This window comes from Triticum aestivum, chromosome 4B, assembly GCF_018294505.1.
Source record: "Triticum aestivum cultivar Chinese Spring chromosome 4B, IWGSC CS RefSeq v2.1, whole genome shotgun sequence".
Classification (NCBI taxonomy): domain Eukaryota; kingdom Viridiplantae; phylum Streptophyta; class Magnoliopsida; order Poales; family Poaceae; genus Triticum; species Triticum aestivum.
In genome coordinates this window covers 175,665,220-175,682,958 of record NC_057804.1, presented here as the reverse complement: position 1 = coordinate 175,682,958, position 17,739 = coordinate 175,665,220, and the positions used below count along the sequence as shown (strand labels likewise).

The following is a 17,739-nucleotide window of genomic DNA, read 5'->3' as shown; positions in this document are numbered from 1 at the left end:
CCCGAGTCTGAATAGTGAAGCATTGTTTTCGCAAAGTCAGAAATGCCTGGTGGTTCACTCCGTTGGTTGGCTTGAAGATTCCGGGTTATCCTTCTCCGCTTCTCCGTCGGCTGCCCTGTCCTGGAAGGTTGACGAGGCCCAGTCAATGCCACTCAAGGCTTCAAACTCAGCTTCATCATCTATTAAACCGGCTGGGTCCACTTCAGGGGCAAAGGTATGCTTACGAGTTGGAGGGATCAGGTTGACTTCATCATAGTGGGGTGTTGGAACTCTCCAGTTCTCACTGTCATAGCCCGGCTGGTACTTGGTAAGATCAGTATCATTCCCAATAAGAGTAGCCATGGGGCGTATATCTTTGACACAGGCGGTAAAATCCTGTTCATCAAATACGGTCCCATCCTCTTTCAGACTCGGGTATCCAAGAGCGAGATCGGCTGGGTCTAGTTCTGGAATCCATGCTTTTGCCCGGCTCAGCACGGCTATGGCCCCGGCTCTGGCAGACGCCCGCCTTAGATCTTGGACCCGTTGAGGTAGTACAGCAAGCCGCTTCAGCACGTCTTGCAGGAGGTGAGGAATGTCATTTGATAAAGCTACAACGGCCAAAGCACGTTGTGACCCGGTGTAGAGCTGTTCCACCAAAGTATAAACCGCTTTCAGCTTGACCAACATGTTCTGCTTGAGGTTCGTGCTCCTGGGGCGTACATTATTAAACATAAGGTGAGCCAGAGGTGACAATTGAAGTAATCATTGAAAGAAGGTTTGCAAAGTTTAAAGTTTATATGAGTAACTTACCAAAGATGGCTGACACCATTTGAGATATCTGGCGCTTTAAGCCGGACAGCTCCGCTCTTGCTTCTGCAAGCAATGCCTCTGCCGTCTCAGCCCGGGTCACCAGTGAAGCCTTTTCATCAGCCCAGATTTTCTTCTCCACCTCAAAGTTCTTCTTCAACTTATCTTGTTTAGAGACGCTGAATTCAAATTTGGAGTTGGCCTTTTGAATTTCAAGTTCTTGAGCTGCCAGACGGCTCTTCAGGTCAGCAACCTCCGACTCAAATTGACTTATGGTGGCCTGCATTGATGCCGGGTTGTAGTCAGAATCATGGTAAGATAACATTAAGTCCCAAGCACTTTGCAAGCAAAGATACTTGACACTTGGGGGCTAATGTATACTGAAGAACTTTAAATTGCTACACCGGTTCATGGAAATTTAAGTCCCAAGCACTTTGCAAGCAAAGATGCTTGACACTTGGGGGCTAATGTGTATCGCAAGTTCAAAGTGTCATGCTACAATCATGTTAAATAACTTTCTTTCCAAACCGGACAAGCGGTGTTAGGCAATTTTTAAGTCTACAACATATTTACTTATAAGCAATAGACTTGGGGGCTGGTACAGTAAGTATGGTTAAGGAAAAGTAACATAGGTCATACCTCAGATTTTTGCTGTATTTGCTTTACCATGTCAATTTCCAGGTCACGGCTGCTATGTACTTGATTGAGATAGCCAGTGACTATATCTCCACTGCTCAAATGAGTATAGTCAGCGATGTCTAGCTTGGCCTTTCGGTGTTCCAGAAGCTCCTCCTTGGCAGAGCACTTGGCAAGGACAATGGGCCGCCCGACTCAACAAACCGAGTCTTCAAAATCTCAACTTTGGGATCAATTGTCTTGGCCGGGCTAGGAGCTTCCAGGTTATCAGACCTGTTGAGGGTATCTTCGGCGGGTGGATCAAAGGTTGGTGCTGGAATGTCATAGGCTGGCTCAGGCGGCGGCTGATGGGTAGAACTGTCAGGAGCAGCCATGCCAAGCTCCGGTTCAGTCGGGACCGGGTGTTGGGACGACTTACTCTTTTTGCCCTCTTGCTGTGTTTCACTTGCACGCTGTGGACAAAGGCAGAAGGATGAGTACAAAAGCATGAGTAAGGTGAAGCATAAGGTAAACAAAATTACATTACCCAAGGGAAGTTTTGAAAGCCGGCATGTTAGATTGAATAGACTCGCCGGAGGAAGGAGAGGTATCCTGATAATTGGAGTCAAATGAATCAAGAGGTTGATGAATTAAACCCGCCAAAGGTAAAATAGAACGTAAACCGGAAATAACCTCAGTCCGACGCTTCCTGGTTACGTCAGGTAAGCCGGAGGAGAGCTCTACATCCTTGCTGGTCCGAGTCTGCCTCCGGCTTTCAAATTGATGTTGCTTCAAAAGAAATTGAGGATCTTGGTAAGCCAAAGGATGTGAAAATCTTACTTTCCGGGTTACTCTTCGAATTTTCTGATGCGGCAGGGGCTCGGAGTCGGAGGAGATTATACTTACCTCTTCCTCGACGGCTCGGCTGTTCCCCATGTCTTCCTGGAAAGATTTAATGTCAGTAAGGTGATGATAAAGAATCAAGGGAGTTAGAAGTTACCTCTTCTTCATCGTCATCAGTATCGTCAAGTTTAAACATATCTAAAGTGCTTGGCTTCCTCTTCTTCGAAGTTCCAGTCTTGGCGGCTTTCCTTTTGGCTCTTTTTGCCGCTCTGGCTTGTTTGGCCACCTCATGGTCATACTTGACCTTCCAGAAGTTGTCATCGGCCTGTGAAAAATGATAAGGGGTTATGAGTAAAAGCAAGGTGTAACATAGTAAAGAGTATCCATTGAGGTTGATGACTTACTGTGGGGGCCGGGTTCTTCTTGTAGAAGGGAAGTAAGCCAAAGGCACTACTAGTCACCGTGCCTTCTTTCAACAAGGTCTGGGTCATAACTTCAATCATATCATCTGGTAAGTCATCAGGATTGTGGCGCAGCGGGTCATCCTTTTCGCCAGTGTAAGAGCACATTAAACCGGGGCGGCGGCTTAACGGGATCACCCGCCAGGAGATCCAGACTCGCACCAAATCAATACCGTTCAAGCCATTGCCTAAGAGGGCTTTGATCTTCTTGATGGTAGGGGCAAGTGATAGACGTTCAACAACGGTTAGCTTATCCGGCAGAGGTGATTTGATTCAAGGCGCAGAGCGCGGAAGTTGGGCAGAGGGTTCTCGTCAGCCGGATAAGTGTCCTGGCAATAAAACCATGTCTGGTTCCAGTCCTTTGGGTGGCTGGGCAGTTCGGCATAAGGAAAGAGGCAGTCTCTCCGCCGTTGAATTGAGATGCCACCGAGTTCTAGACTGGGCCCGTTGGCACGTTCATTATGCCAATTTAAATAGAATAGTTCTCTGAACAAAAGTAGATTGGGCTCTTCTCCCAGGTACACTTCGCAGAAAACTTGGAAGTTGCAGATATTTGACACGGAATTGGGTCCAATGTCTTGAGGTCTGAGGTCAAAGAAATGCAAAACATCCCTGAAGAATTTTGAACCGGGTGGAGCAAATCCCCGGCTCATATGATCCGTAAAAACTATCACCTCCCCTTCTTTGGGCTGAGGTTTCTCCTCGGACGGGTCAGTGGCACGATAAAACATGGCCTCCTTCTTGGGCAGATGGCCAGACTTCACAAATTCACACAATTTGCTTTTTGTGACAGTGGATTGGACCCAATTACAGGTCACAGGAGCCTTGGTTGCCTTAGGTGCCATGACGTAAGTGGAATCCTATGACAAAATAAGAAGCTCCGTTTCAATTTTAACCCGGAAGGAGAGTATTTTTAAGTCTATTCAAAATGGCGGCTTAAGACGGGGCCTAATGACATATGGCTAATTATATCTGGTTATCTAAGCCGCTGTGGGAATCAGTAACAGTTAAGTTTTTTTAAGCCGCCAGGAGCTGGCAAGGCTATCGATTAACATTGTCTATTTTAAGTCGGCAATGAGAGCCGCTAGAGTTAATGGGCCTAAGAAACATATTTTCACCTAAGTGTCGCACAAACAAGTTTTGCAACTGGCAGAGATTAGTTTGGATAAAACAGGTGTGCAGAAAAGAAAAATTTCTAGGTCTAAAAACCAGTACAGAGAAATTCATAAACTTGAAGGAGATCTATCTGCAAGCGAAAAGGGATCTATTTGCATTCGAAACGAGTGCGAAACAGCTACCGCAACGGTTTTATACCGTCTTAAGATCAGAAAGAGGCGTCGGAGGTGGAATCTATCAAGAGTTCGTAACGGACGGCGATGAACACTGACGAACTCGAAAATCTTAATGCAGATCTGAGGAACAGGGAGGAAGAAACTTACAGATGCAGAGTTGCTGCGGAGGTCCGTTGCGTTTTTCTGGTCAATTCAGGTTGATACAGCGGCCTGAGTTGGTGAAGACGAGGAGATCTGCGGCGGCGGTGGCGGCGAAGCTCTAAGCAGCAGAGAGACAACGAGAGGAAGAAGACGAACGAAGGGGGAGAATGGAAGACCTAGGTCGTGCCTATTTATAAGGGAAGACCGACTAAGACGGCGCGAGAAACGAGGAGACTAAACATCATTATCTAGCGGCCCCGACGCCTCGGTTTTCGGAACGGTCAGTAAAAGTAAAGATCCGTTGGAGGACATGGCGGAGTAAAATATGAATTTAAGTAAAGATGACGTCACAACGGGTTAATGCGAATTCAGAAGGTGACGTCATGGCGGGTTAAAAGCCTTTGCACAGACAGAAGGCTGAAGCTTTATTTCTTAAGGTATTTTAAGATTGATATGAACTGGTTCAAATCAATCCGGGGCCTAATGTTGGGGATATAACTGTTTGTGTAAGCCGCCCACGAGGGGCCGGGTTATGCAAAGAAGACTCACCAGAAAGAAGCCCAAGACCAAGCATGAAGATGGCGGTTCAATAAAGGGTCTAAGGCCCGCAGGCGGCTTAAGGCCCATAGTGGTAAACCGCCATGATGACATGACTTGTAACATAAGGTAGAATTAATTAGTCACCGAGCCGGACACTGTCTATGAGCCGGCAGGGACTCTGTAGGCCGCATGGCGTCCATCCGTGTATATAAGGGGACGACCCGCTGGCGGTTTAGGGCAAGAGAACAACTCATCGAGCACCAGGCATAGCGTATCTCGCTCCATGGTCATCGAAACATCAAGCAATACCAACCCAACTAGACGTAGGCCTTACCTTCATCGTAAGGGGCCGAACTAGTACAAACCTCTCGTGTCTCTTGTCCTGATTAACCCCTTCAAGCTTCCTAGTTGCGATGGCTACACGACTAAGTCCTCTCACTAGGACATCTAACGTGACAATTCCACGATAGTGCGCCAGGTGCTGGCTATGATCCCGACGAGACACAAAGCCAGGACGGTCGCGGGGCGTTCACGCCGGCCGCTAGCTATGATCCCGACCAGGCGGCCTTCATGCATGATCAGGTCGGCGTCGACCTGGACGACTTCCTCCTCGACCACGAGTTCCCGGACGACTACGGGCTAGAGGAAGAGGACGAGTGCGACATCGACGTGGAGCCTTTGTTCGAGGACGAGTTCGCCAACCAAGCCACTGGTCCTAAGCCCAAGCGCAAGAGCAAGCGTGCGAAGGCGTACACGACGGCCGAAGACAAGCTTCTTTGCGAGTGTTGGCGAGACATTGGACAAGACCCGAAGACGGGCGCCGAGCAAAAGCATTCGACCTTTTGGACTCGTGTGCACCGAGAGTTCCATGAGCGCAAGAAGTTCCCACCTTACCAATTTGTGAGCATGCGCGGGTGGGTCTCCATTTCCAAGCGGTGGAGGGTGATCCAACAAGAGTGCAACAAGTTCTACGCCACACTTGAGAGCGTCAAGGCCCGCCCCGTGAGCGGCATCGGCATGCAAGACATGGTATGATAGCAAGCAAGCCACCCTCTTTTGTGTCATCAAGATCATCCTTTTACGTCTTCATTTGCTATCACTTGCCCATATGCTTGCATGGAAACATTTTGTAGGCATTTCAAGCTTTGGAGGCATTCAAGGTTCAACACAATGGCAAGTGCTTCAACCTCTCCCATTGCTACCGGGTCATCAAGGACGAAGAGAAGTTCAAGGCACAATATGACGCACTCAAGGCACGTGGGAGGAAGAAAGCCGTGGAGGGTGTTGGGGGGGGGAGCCGGCACGGCCGCGGGGGAAGACCAACTCCAAGAAGGAGGACAAGCGAGATGCGGCCACCAACGCCTTGATCGCAAGCGTGGACGGTATGATGAATACGAAGGACTCAAGGGAGGAGGAGCGCCGGTGTTTCAAAGCGGAGCAAATGGATGCTTTCATGGAGATCCAAAGGAGGAGGCTTGATCTTGACGCCGAGAAGCAAGCCAAGATGTTCGAGCTCGAGGCGGATAAGCAAGCTAGGATGCTAGAGATCGAGGCCGCCAACGCCAAGACCAAGGCGAAAGAAGTGGCTCTTGCGAGCATGATGACCGGGGTGGAGATCATGAAGGTGGATCTCAACACCGTGTCGCCAAGGAAGATGCCGTGGTTTGAGAAGATGCAGGTCGACATGCTCAAGTTCACCGACAAATGATCTATGCGCGGCGAGGGCCATCTTTTTTGTATGCCGGCAGGTGTGCCGGCATGACCACGGGAGCCGGGATGGCGTGGTCGAACTCAAGTCCCACCCTTTTTTGTGTGCTGGCATGTGTGCCGGCCGGCTGGCGAGTGCGCCAGCATAAACTATGGTGATATTTTCTGAAGCCGGCATTGTATGCCGGCGCTGGCATGGTGCCGGCATGAGACATGGCCGCTGACATGATCGGCCGCGGGCCCTTTTTATTTAAAAGTTGAATGCGGGCATGAAATGGGTCGGCGCGTTGGACGCACTGCCGACCCAAATGCAAAACTAGGCGGGCGGTCGACCCAAACGGATAAAAAAGGACAAATGCGCCGTCCGTTTGGATCAGCCCGTTGGAGTTGCTCTGAGTGACCTCCACCAAGAGTTGTGATTCACAAGGCTCATAGCGATGACAGTGATGATGATGGGGATGAATGGTTGGAAGAGGACACGTACGGGTGGTCCATGCAGAAAGCATGCACGTTCCAACAGCAGGCGACGATGAGGACATGTCTTTGGGTGACCTGGAGGAAGATGGCGATGCAGCATGCAAGATAGCAAATGCGATCGAGCTTGGTCATCACCTTCTTGGCGCATCTGGTTTGAATCCATATATATGTATATAAGTGGGCTTGGGTTCTGACCACTGTACGTTCCCATGGGCCTGCTATGATAAATTCCCACTGCAGCAGAATTGTTCACCTTCTGCTATTATCTCCGTGCCACACCATCAGTTTGGTAATCCAGGACTCCCTTTGCTAAATTCATAATGTCAAAAAGCGTCTTATATTTTGATAAGCAGGGGCGATTTGGATCAACTATTTTGATTCTTGGAGGGGGTCAAGCATGTGTCATTGAGCAATGATGAAAAGAAAAACAATCAATGCCATATCACATATTCCATTTTGCAGAAAAGTCCCCGCATGTTTGTGATATGCATCCATGGTCCCGATTTAAGTGGGAACAAAAACGTCTCATGTTTTGCAGACAAGCTCTGAGGTTTCGGTTAATCAACTCGGGATCCTATTTTAAGTAGAATAAAAAATGTTTCACTTTTTTGCTGAAACACCCCTGAGATTTCAGTTAATTAACCCGTTGTTCGTCTAGAAAATAAGGTTTTTTACAGATTCAAATATTTTAAAAAATATTCATATCTTTTAAAGCATAACTCCAACTTTAACATGTTATATATGAAAACTGATTAAAAAATGTGTAGAATATGAATATGATGTTAGTTTTACCCGTCAACCATTTTAAAATGATGTTAAAGACAGATACAAATGCTTTAAAAAATATTCATATCTTTTAAACCCTAACTCCAATTTTAACATGTTGTATATGAAAATTGGTTAGAAAAATATGTAGAATCTGAATATGATGTTGTTTCACATGTTAATAATTTTTAAAATGTTGTTTAGGATGCAACCTTAATTAGTAGTGCACGACCCGTCTTTCTTTTGTACATGTGCCGATTCAAACTGAAAATAAACACCTCAACAAAAATAAATTGAAGACAAGAAATCATCTATAACCATGCATGTCCGTCGGTGAGAGTGGGAAGAAGGATAAACAGCGAGACTGATAAGATGCCATGTTGAAATAAAGGACGTGGACCTATTGGGGTCTTGAGTCATGGTTATTTTTTTTTTTGAAAGGGAGTCATGGTTATTGTGTTAGGGGCGTGTGGTATTTTTTTTTGCTAGTAGCATGCCTAAGAGCACCTCTAGCAAACCCCTTAAAAGTCGACCCTTAGAAACGCGTATAAGATGCACTATAAACCGTTTTATGGTGCGAAATTGCCCCGGGCAGAGCAAACTCCGTAAATGAAATTGTATCCCACTATAGCCCATTTTTTCCTTTTTCTTTTTTCCTTTTTCCTCCTGTCCCGGCAGAGCCCGTCTCCGGCCACGGCGTGTCTTGCCCCCGCCCGCTCCGACCGCGCCTGCCCGTCCCCGATTGAGCCCGGCATCGCCTGCTGCCACGCGCGGGAGCTCCTCGCCTCCCCCCCCCCCCCCCCCCCCCCCCCCGCCCCCGCGTGGCCGCGCAAGCTCCCCGGCGTCCCCCCCCCCCTCTCTGGCGCCGCCCTGCCCTGATTCGGGCCGCCGGTGGCATGCTCCACCCTAACCATGGGCGTCCTCGCCTCGACAGTGAAGGTCGAGTTGGCCGCAATTCGGACCGGTGACAGCAAATTCCGGCGTGCGACAGCTTCTTCCGACGTGCGGCGACGGATTCCGATGAGTTCCGGGTAGATCCAAGCCAGTTCCACGGTGGCGCGTCTGCTCCGACAAGGTTTGACAGGTTTACGGGTTAAACTGTATACCGCCTTCAGAACTGTACATATGAGTTTCTCACAGATGGATTTTCAGTGCCCTTTAAAAAGTTCAAGAGCCGAACGAGTTTTACGGGATTTGCTAGACGCCATTTTTTCGAGAAACTATAAACACCTCTTCTTTTTTTTACGGGTTTGACCACTTTAAAGGGTGTGCTAGAAATGCTCCAAGACCTTATAAAACATCCATGCAGACCCAAAAAGTAGTACGCGAGAACATGAAGAAGTTTGGCAAAGGAGGGACCATATCTTTCTGCAGAACTAATTCAGCATCTTTCTCTTGTTGTTTATGCGTCAGATTGTTTGGCAGATGGATGCCTTAATTTGGCCGGTGCGGCTTCATCCATAGTTTAACGCAGTCCAGTGATGAAGTTGAAATAAAAGGATTTCGGTGATGAGCCTCACGCGTCAGCTGGGCTCTACCTCGTTCGCTGCTTGTACCATGAGCATGATACTGCATAGGACAAGAGTCACAACTCACAGGCTTGTCATACTGCAGCTAGCGCTCTGGATCCCTCCATTTTTATATTAAACTTTTTAGATGTGGAGTGGATCCCTCTATTTTGAAGTCATGTTTGTGAGTTGTTCTCGAGTTGTCCTCTTGGACCTTGGCAGCATGAAAGGTTGGTACGTGGTCTCAAGCTAGCTAGCTAGCTATAGCTGACGAGTCATGACACGAGGTGTGCTCCTCCGATCCATCATTGCTTCGCTTGCTACCATGTACACTAGTCTTGATAAGTCAAGATTGAGTTTTTGACTGTCTGGTCGACGACGACACACCCACCGGTCATATGTGCCGTCCTGTACAGGTGTGCGTCCAAGTCAAGCAGGCCTGGAGTGGAACTGTGGAAGACCTGCACTCGGCTGGTGCTGCCCATCTGCGTAGGGTACGGTCACGTACGTACTCCATGGGACACGCTACACCCACTCCGCGCCGTGCCTAACCCGGCCGCTAACCGTGGGTGTGATCAACATGATTTCTTTCTCCAGCTGCATCATAATCTAATCTAATCCCGTGGTCTGAACTGCAAGCGTTCAAGCATCGGTAGTGGTTTTTTCTCCTACGCATGTACGTACGTAGATGTAGTACGAGCGAGCGATCGAGCTTACACGCATATGGGTCAGCGATCGAGAGGGACATGGCGATTAGATTTCCAAAGTTGAGCAAATAATGCATCACCCATACACAACAGTAGCATTATCATTATTGCTCAAGGGTGACCTACAAGATTCTTTCCTGTGTTCTTACTCAAGCTAGCCAACGCACTGACTTGACCAGCAGATCACAAAACAACTCAACAAGATTTCTCTAGCAGCTTATATACAATCGAGTACCCCGATTCACAGAAAAAGAAAACTGCCCAATTACTGATAAAATCTCCATATTGATCATACAAATATGATGCTATGATTTCAGTCCCAGCTAGGGTACCAGCTACGTAGCTAGCTAGCTAGTTGTGGTTTCCTCCCTGGGTGTAGATGTAGTCGGTGTGCGCCACCAGCGTCCTCCTCATCAAGCACTCATCATCGTCTCCATCTCCCCCTTTGGCGCCACCGCCGCAACCTTCATCCCCCGCCTCCGCGCTGAGGAAGCTCGCCGCCGCCTCGCCGCTGGCGTCCACCTGCGTTGTTGAGCCAGCAGACGTTAATTCGCCGTCACCTCGCCGCTGGCGTGCAAACATCTCTCATGTCCACACACATTCAGGATGTATAAGTACCTCTCCGCGGTCGTCCTGGGCTGCCTGGTTTCTTGCGGTTGCTCCCACTCTCGCAGCGCGGGAAGAGACGACGAGGAGCAGGAGGAGGAGCAGAGATGGCAACAACAGATAGGTGTGCGGCCGAGGTGATGCCGCCATGTGCGTACCTTGCTGCTTCCTTCTCTTCGTTTGAGAGAGAGAGAGAGAGAGAGAGAGAGAGAGAGAGGTTATGTGTTGGTTGGATTTATTGGGGTGTTTGTTCGGAGTTGTAGCGTTGGGACTTGGGAGGGAGGGCAGGGGAAGAAGTTAGCAGGGTGGCCTTAAATAAGCGCGCATAAATGAGCTAGGTTGACGTTGCTGTGGGCTGATTTATTTTGTTCGGCAACTGACGTTTTCAAACGCTGCAATGTTAAGAGTTTTGGTGAGGTTTTTCTCCTCTTGCCGTGATCTTCGGAATTAGGTCTATATTGATAGATTTTGTCAAAAAGAAAAAGGAAATCTGAGGGCAAGTTGTACTCCAAACTGTAGTTTACTTGCACTTGCCTATGTAGTGCAATTGTGCTCCCTTCAACAATGTACAACTTTTTACTCCCCAACGTTAGTACACTTTGTGTTCCCCCTGTGTAGTGCACTATGTACGCTGAACTGCAGTACTTGTGCTCTCCGCAACAGTGTATTGGTTCTCACCCGTCTGTGTGCTACATTAGTGCTCCGAACTACAATAACCATGTACTAGCGTATCAATGATCAGTCAAACTATCAACCCAAGGAGAAGCGCCACCGCCTAGGGAGACTTTCTGTCAAGAGAGCACTACATATACGGAAACACTATGACATATACTTATAGAAGGACCATACATTACCGCCGACTCCTATCCATGAACGTCCTCACACACTGTCATCTATGATCATTGTAATAGAGAAAGAAATCAAGTAGCTCATGAACTTACTAGGATAGCCAGATTTTCTCCTCCAAATATCTGGATGGACACCGCCCAGGATGTGGTTATTCCTCTTATTGGTAAGTGATGCTACGATCCTTATGAATAAATAAAGCAGGAGATAATTGTCAAAAAAAAAAAAAAAACGTCCTCACACACTGGCATGGAGTCTCCATAACCGGAGAAGGACCTTTGACCTAGATTAGGCTACACTGCATAGAAGATTTCCAGCATTTACCATCAAAATCACCACCATCATTATCACAAGTTACTGAGTTCGTTTTCCTTAAGTACCCCCTACATTATCAGAAGCCAGGCAGGAAGTAGGCCGTCAACTGCCAAGGGAAGCACCTGCCAGTAGATGAAGAAGGCGCGGAGATGCATCTGCAGCACCAAGAATCAAGTTAAGCCTGTAGAGTGATTGGTCGTTTGTCTATGAAACGATTAACCGCACGATCCGCCCCATGTACTGGAAGCATTTTGCGGCTTCTTTCAAGCACAAGTTCCTGTCCTTCCGAGACCAGTGCTGCACACCAGAAGAGACGCACTAATCAGATCAGCAATCACATACCTCATGGGGACGGTTTCAACTTCACATGAAAGCAGGAAAACATTGCGCAATGTGTACCTTGCTAAGCTCATTAAGCTTCTCCCTAGCATCTTTTAGTAAAATTTCTGGGTCAGAATCCCATTTGTAGAACTCCAGCAATCTCCCTTCCAAAATTTTGTCGCATGTCTGTTACATGAGAAAACAGCAATACTTCTTCAGAGGCTTTCATAAAATCCAAGACAAATACAGTACCAGTTATGCACTGTTACATAAAACCAATACTTCTTCAGAGGCTTTCATCCAAGACATCATAGGAAATCTTTTATTAAGTTCCGGCTACGCAATAAGTGGAGATGGTTTTGAATGGATCCTTGTTGCAGTTTATGGGGCGGCACAACCTGAATCCAAGCATGAATTTTTAATCGAGTCAGTTCATGCTTGCAAGAAGGAAACCCTCCCAATGCTCATCGGTGGGACTTCAATATCATTCATAGGGCTGATGATAAGAAGAATGGTAATTTTGAATCTCTCTGGCCATTCCTTCTCAACGTAGTCATTGCTAGTATCTGCATGAGATAGATTTGGCAGGGAGGCAATATGCTTGGGCTAATTCACTTGATGATCCTACTTTAAAAGTTGGACCGTGCCCTTATGAATTCAGACTGGGAATATAAGTTTCCTTTGGTCTCTGAGACTTTTCTTTCTGACCATACTCCGCTGCTCCTTGATGCCGGCAATGCTGCCCATGTTGGCAACCAGCCCCTTATTAAAGTTTGAGCTGGGTTGGCTAAATCGGGATGGTTTTTATGATTTAGTCGCCAAAGTTTGGCAACAAGAGCAGCGAGGATTCACGTCAACCGAATGTTGGCAATTCAAGATATGCCGGTTTTTACAAAGGTTGGGCCAAAAATACAAGTGGTATTTACAACAAGGAGTCAGAGGTGTACACAGTATACTAGGCTATGTAATTTCTGAGTTTCCGATGATTCGTAGTTTGCTGCTTTATTTTGTTTTGCTTGAGAAGCACTAGACTTCAAAATTGATGTACAGGCTGGGGGGGATGTTCTCTTCCATCATCTGAAGAAAAATGCAGTATACTAGGCCAAACAGCACAATTACCTGAGTCCAATTACCAAGCCAAAATATTCAGTTAAAGAAATGTCAGGTAAAATGATTGTGAAGACGGTTTTTGGGCAACATGAAGGCTTGCACGGAACATACATGTCGCCTTAAAAGTTCACGATAAAAACATACTTGATCTCACAAAGGACAGAGGGGGCACACTGCAACTATCTCATGATTGTATTTCACAGTGATCCATTTTCATTAACAAAACTTATGAACATTTCCTGAACAGTCCCATCATAACTTGTCTAACATATAAACTGATTGTCCAAATAAGATCATGCCACCTATAAACAGGAGGACTGTAAAATTTCTACCAGGAAGAGATACTCTGCAGTACTATAAGTATTAAGGCTAATATATTGGCCCGGGCATAGAAAAAAAAGTACTTTGTATAAGCAATGCAACAGAATATGACATGACTTGAGAAAATAAAATACAGCACAAAGCATCTAAATTTTTTTTTGTATGCACAATATGGAACTCAATCTGGTTTAGTGATGGAAGAATTGCCAGAATAACTGAGACAAGATCATGGATATTTAATCAGGTACGGAAAGGGAGTTACCTTTTTACCAATCGCCAAACCTCCAGTTGTATGGGAAAAATAAATATTGTAATAGTGAGAAAGGAAGGCCGGGGCACTGCTCCCAGCCAATTCAGACAGATAAGCTGCATATGTTGATCCAAAAGTACTTGGCTCTGGAATTTCAATTGCTTGTTCTCTGAACCACTCCAAATCTTTTTCAATGCTAGCCGAACGTTCCAAACCACTTTTCCTGAAGTAAACATCTGAATGAACATTAAATTAATAATATGCAAGTAGTAGCTACAGTTTCTGTTGTACTGATTCAAGAAGTTACTTAGGAGCTACAATAGGCATTAGATGTTTCTTGGAAGGCCATGAGCTTGCCCAGGCTTCGACAGGTTCCTAGGTCTGTCATTGCTACGCTCGTTAGGAACCGTATTCAAGGATTCCATGTTTGCGTGGCGAGCCTTGTCAACCCAACGGTGGGCATGCTCTGTCAGTTTGGAGGCAAATTGTTAAGTGGAGTACTTAGTGTCAACAAGTTTCTTAGATGGGGTACATTGGTGACAAAATCCTTAAACGGGATACTCACTGTCACAAAAGCTATCTTCGGAAATACAAAGTTGATCTTAAAAAATCAATCTTCAAGCAAATCACTTCATGGCCATAATAGGTCCAATTGATTTCTAAAAATGTATCTTACACCATTTGCTACCGAAAGCATTAAAGCTGCAGAAACTTGGACTTCACATTTTCACAACATGCCTCAACTCAGCACTACCACTACATGGCTCTCTTAGCTAAATGATCTCTTAGGGCTCATTTGGTAGTCAGTTGGAATCGAGGTCTAAGTACTAGGGGGGGGGGGGGGGGGGGGGGTCCTTTGACAAATTTCTACTCCAATTTTAGGGTTGACAGTTTTTTAGTAACATAACAAGGACTTTCCAAACAACTTAACAAGCAAACTATCAAGAGTATTGAGCGGCGGGAAGTAAAAACTTGCAACTAATTAGGAGGTATGGTAAAAAGAGAATGCAAACACTCGTGACGCAAGCATGTTTTTCTCGTGGTTCGGATGGTTGGCGCTATCATATGTCCACGTTAATGGAGGCTTCGAACCAAAGGTTTCAGGATCAGAAGGATCCCGGTTGTGTGGCCCACTAAGCGGTCTACTGAGCACAACCAAACTATACAATCATGGATTGCACCAGAAGCCTCACTAAGGGGTAGATCTTCACCAAGTAGGCCATCTCCGAGCCTGTACAAACTCTTAGTCCTTCACACGTAGAAAATGATAGGCTCTCAAGTGACTCCTAACTGCTAGGATGCGCACACCATCCAAGAGTAACAAGCAAAGCAAAGTCACTCGACAAGAAGTCAAGAACTCCTTAAATGATCTTCAATCAAAGCTCCTCATGAATCTAAGAGAACACTCTCTCACAAGAATAGGATTGTGGTGAAAGAGATGAACTTGAGGTGTAGGGATTCAAAAAAGGGAAATTATTGGCCTTCAAAGAATCAAAGTGATCATGGAATCACCAAACACTTCCTTCTTTTCTTGCCTTGAATCTCTCTTCATCACTTCTGGTGGTTGATGGAGGGAGTGGAAGGGATGGAGTGGTTTGAGTGGCTTGCAAGGGGTGGAATGAGTGAGTGGAATGGCTTCAAATGAGTATGGATGATTGCAGCCACGAATGGGTATGGGAAGATATTTATAGAGATGATCCAAGATTTGACCATTACTAAAGGTTGCCCTGTGGTTTCTGCGCCATGATTTTAAGTGGAGATCCCAGAGGGATCCACTGCAACCAAATGAGCCCTTAGTAAGAAGGTTATGATAAATTTTTGCATTGTAAGATATGTCTTCTCTTAGTTACATATTTTCTAGTTTACTTCTAAATCACCCGTAATTTTAGGAGTATGCAAACATTAATTGCTAAAGATAACATGAAAGGCACAGAAAGACTATCTTATCAACAACTGTTGTGCATGCCCTCATCAGCACTAAGGGCTCTCCCAATGCATTATATCCTAGGTTATATCATACTCCCTCCGTCCCAAAATAACTGTCTTGATAACTGTCTTACAAGACAGTTATTTTGGGATGGAGGGAGTATGCATTAAGTATGTACTTAGATGTAGCTCCTCCAATGGATTATATCTTATTGTTGTATCTAAAAGCTATATCTATATTAGGATATGGTAACTCTCTCTTTCATCGTTGATTAAATAGGCGCCAAATCAGATTTTTGCTTAGGTGTCATGAACTCATGATTAAGATATAGTCCAAGGTTGAGCACTGAGACTGCCCTAACAATACAAGTCATACTGTGAGCTTCTAGTGCCCAAAGAAATAGCAAGGGAAACAAAACCTTTTGCAGAAAATGACATGGGGTCACAGCTTTTAATAACATGATAATGAAACACTCTTAACATGAGCCCAATTGGCGATTACCACTACAAGCTGGACCCAAATTCGAACTGCAGGATCACATTGCCGCTCGGGAGAAGAACATCTGCACTAATTACTGTCTGTCTGCAGTAATTGACAAGAACAAGAACCGTAGCAAAGAATGGGGAAGAAAGATCTCACTCACAGGCGACGTCCGTGGACCCGGCTACGATCCGCTCGACGGTGTCGAAGACAAGCTTGCTATCCACGAGGTAACTCACGAACCCTTCCATGCTGGGCATCCACTCCTCCACTTCACGGTTGTCCTCCTCCTCCTCATTCACTTCTTCGTCGTTGCCCTCCTCGTCCATCTCGTCGTTGTCCTCCACCTCCTCCTCCTTCGATTCATCGTCCTCCTCGGCTCCGTCAGCCCTATTATTGTCCTTATTACGAGTGGCGCGCTTAGTGTTGCGGAGGCGCATGGCGACGAACCGCATCTCCTCGGCAACGCCCACCGCCTCGCCTGGGTACTGCCTCGGGTACCGCCGGGGTTGCGGAGCCACTGGCTGCGACTCTGCCGGGAGCGAGGGGGCGCAGCGTGTTCTGGATAGGGCAAGCTTTCTGGATGGGTGGAGAAAGCGGAAGTGATGTGGTCGCCGGAGCGGCGCCGCCGAGGGGACGGCAATGGCGAGCAGCATGGTTATCCACTTCGACTTGGGCAAACAGTCTTCATTGTCACCACCGCTCCTATTCTCCGCTCCTTGGGGATGGTCGGGCCGGCCCATTTGTTGTTTCTGATTATTTTTCTGAAATTCGAAAAAAAATGGAAATAATATTTTTCAATGCTACATAATGTAGAGAGGAAAATGCTCCCAAATCTTATAGAAGAACAGTTACATGCTTGCTATCTTTGTGAAATTTTGTTTCTGGTGTGTACAATTTTTGTTGCACCATGCATGGAAAATCTTCATATAACCCTTCAAAATTGTTTTGGATGACACGTGTGTAAAACACCATTTGAGTTATGTTATTACTCCCTCCGATCTTGTCGCGATTTCAAAAATATTCATGTTTTCTTTTATGTGTTGACCAATGAAGGAATTCACCATACATATGCACCCTGTGCAATGGTCGAGCTCGGTGTCGTAGCATGCATGAACCCCGGTGAGCTTTCAAAGTTGCAAAATTTGTTGCAACGCCAGGAACATTGATCTAGCTAAAAAAATTGGCTTGTTCAAAGGATTCTCGAAATGTTGGAATAGGATAAATGAAAGATTAGAGTGTCATGTCATCTTGAATCCTATAGAAATTTGGATGGAGGAGATTTGAGTGTTGGAAATTTTATTTCAAATAGAGTGCAAACGAATCCTGCAAATCAAACTACCAACACGGGAACAAAACTAAGGATACAAATCCTCCAAAATTCATGTAAAATTCTCTTGAATCAGAGGAGCCCTTAATTGTACCAAGCTACGCTGCTCTCTCGTTTCTTCGCCTTAGTCCATAGTGGTAGCTAGTCGCCCACAGGCATAATTCCCTTCCTTCATGCTTGAGCCACTCACTGAAGGCAGAACCAAATGAGGTCAATCCCATCTAACACAATGAGGCAGAATAGTCACCCAATCGCACAGGGAGAGCATGGTGGGTTGATCCAACTTGAACCAACACCAGTAGTTCCTTTCCACCATTTTTTCTTCTATGATTTCTCTTTCCTAGTTTGACTCTGGTATTGGTTCCTTTTTCTTTATATATTTTTCAAA

General features: G+C 46.2%; 2 protein-coding genes across 2 annotated transcripts; both read right to left on the bottom strand.

Annotated features, from left to right (window-relative positions):
- Positions 1-9,928: 9,928 nt before the first annotated feature.
- LOC123091664 (phytosulfokines 4) lies at positions 9,929-11,212 on the bottom strand. Its single transcript, XM_044513249.1, has 2 exons — positions 10,464-11,212; positions 9,929-10,367 (listed from the first exon to the last, which is right to left on the bottom strand). Exons 1-2 carry the CDS (start codon positions 10,599-10,601, stop codon positions 10,197-10,199), a joined length of 309 nt encoding a protein of 102 aa, XP_044369184.1. The 5' UTR covers positions 10,602-11,212; the 3' UTR covers positions 9,929-10,196.
- A 400-nt stretch (positions 11,213-11,612) lies between these two features.
- LOC123091663 (probable inactive heme oxygenase 2, chloroplastic) lies at positions 11,613-16,729 on the bottom strand. The gene is made up of 4 exons (XM_044513248.1): positions 16,185-16,729; positions 13,627-13,850; positions 12,012-12,119; positions 11,613-11,909 (listed from the first exon to the last, which is right to left on the bottom strand). Exons 1-4 carry the CDS (start codon positions 16,675-16,677, stop codon positions 11,817-11,819), a joined length of 918 nt encoding a protein of 305 aa, XP_044369183.1. The 5' UTR covers positions 16,678-16,729; the 3' UTR covers positions 11,613-11,816.
- Between the last annotated feature and the right edge of the window lie 1,010 nt (positions 16,730-17,739).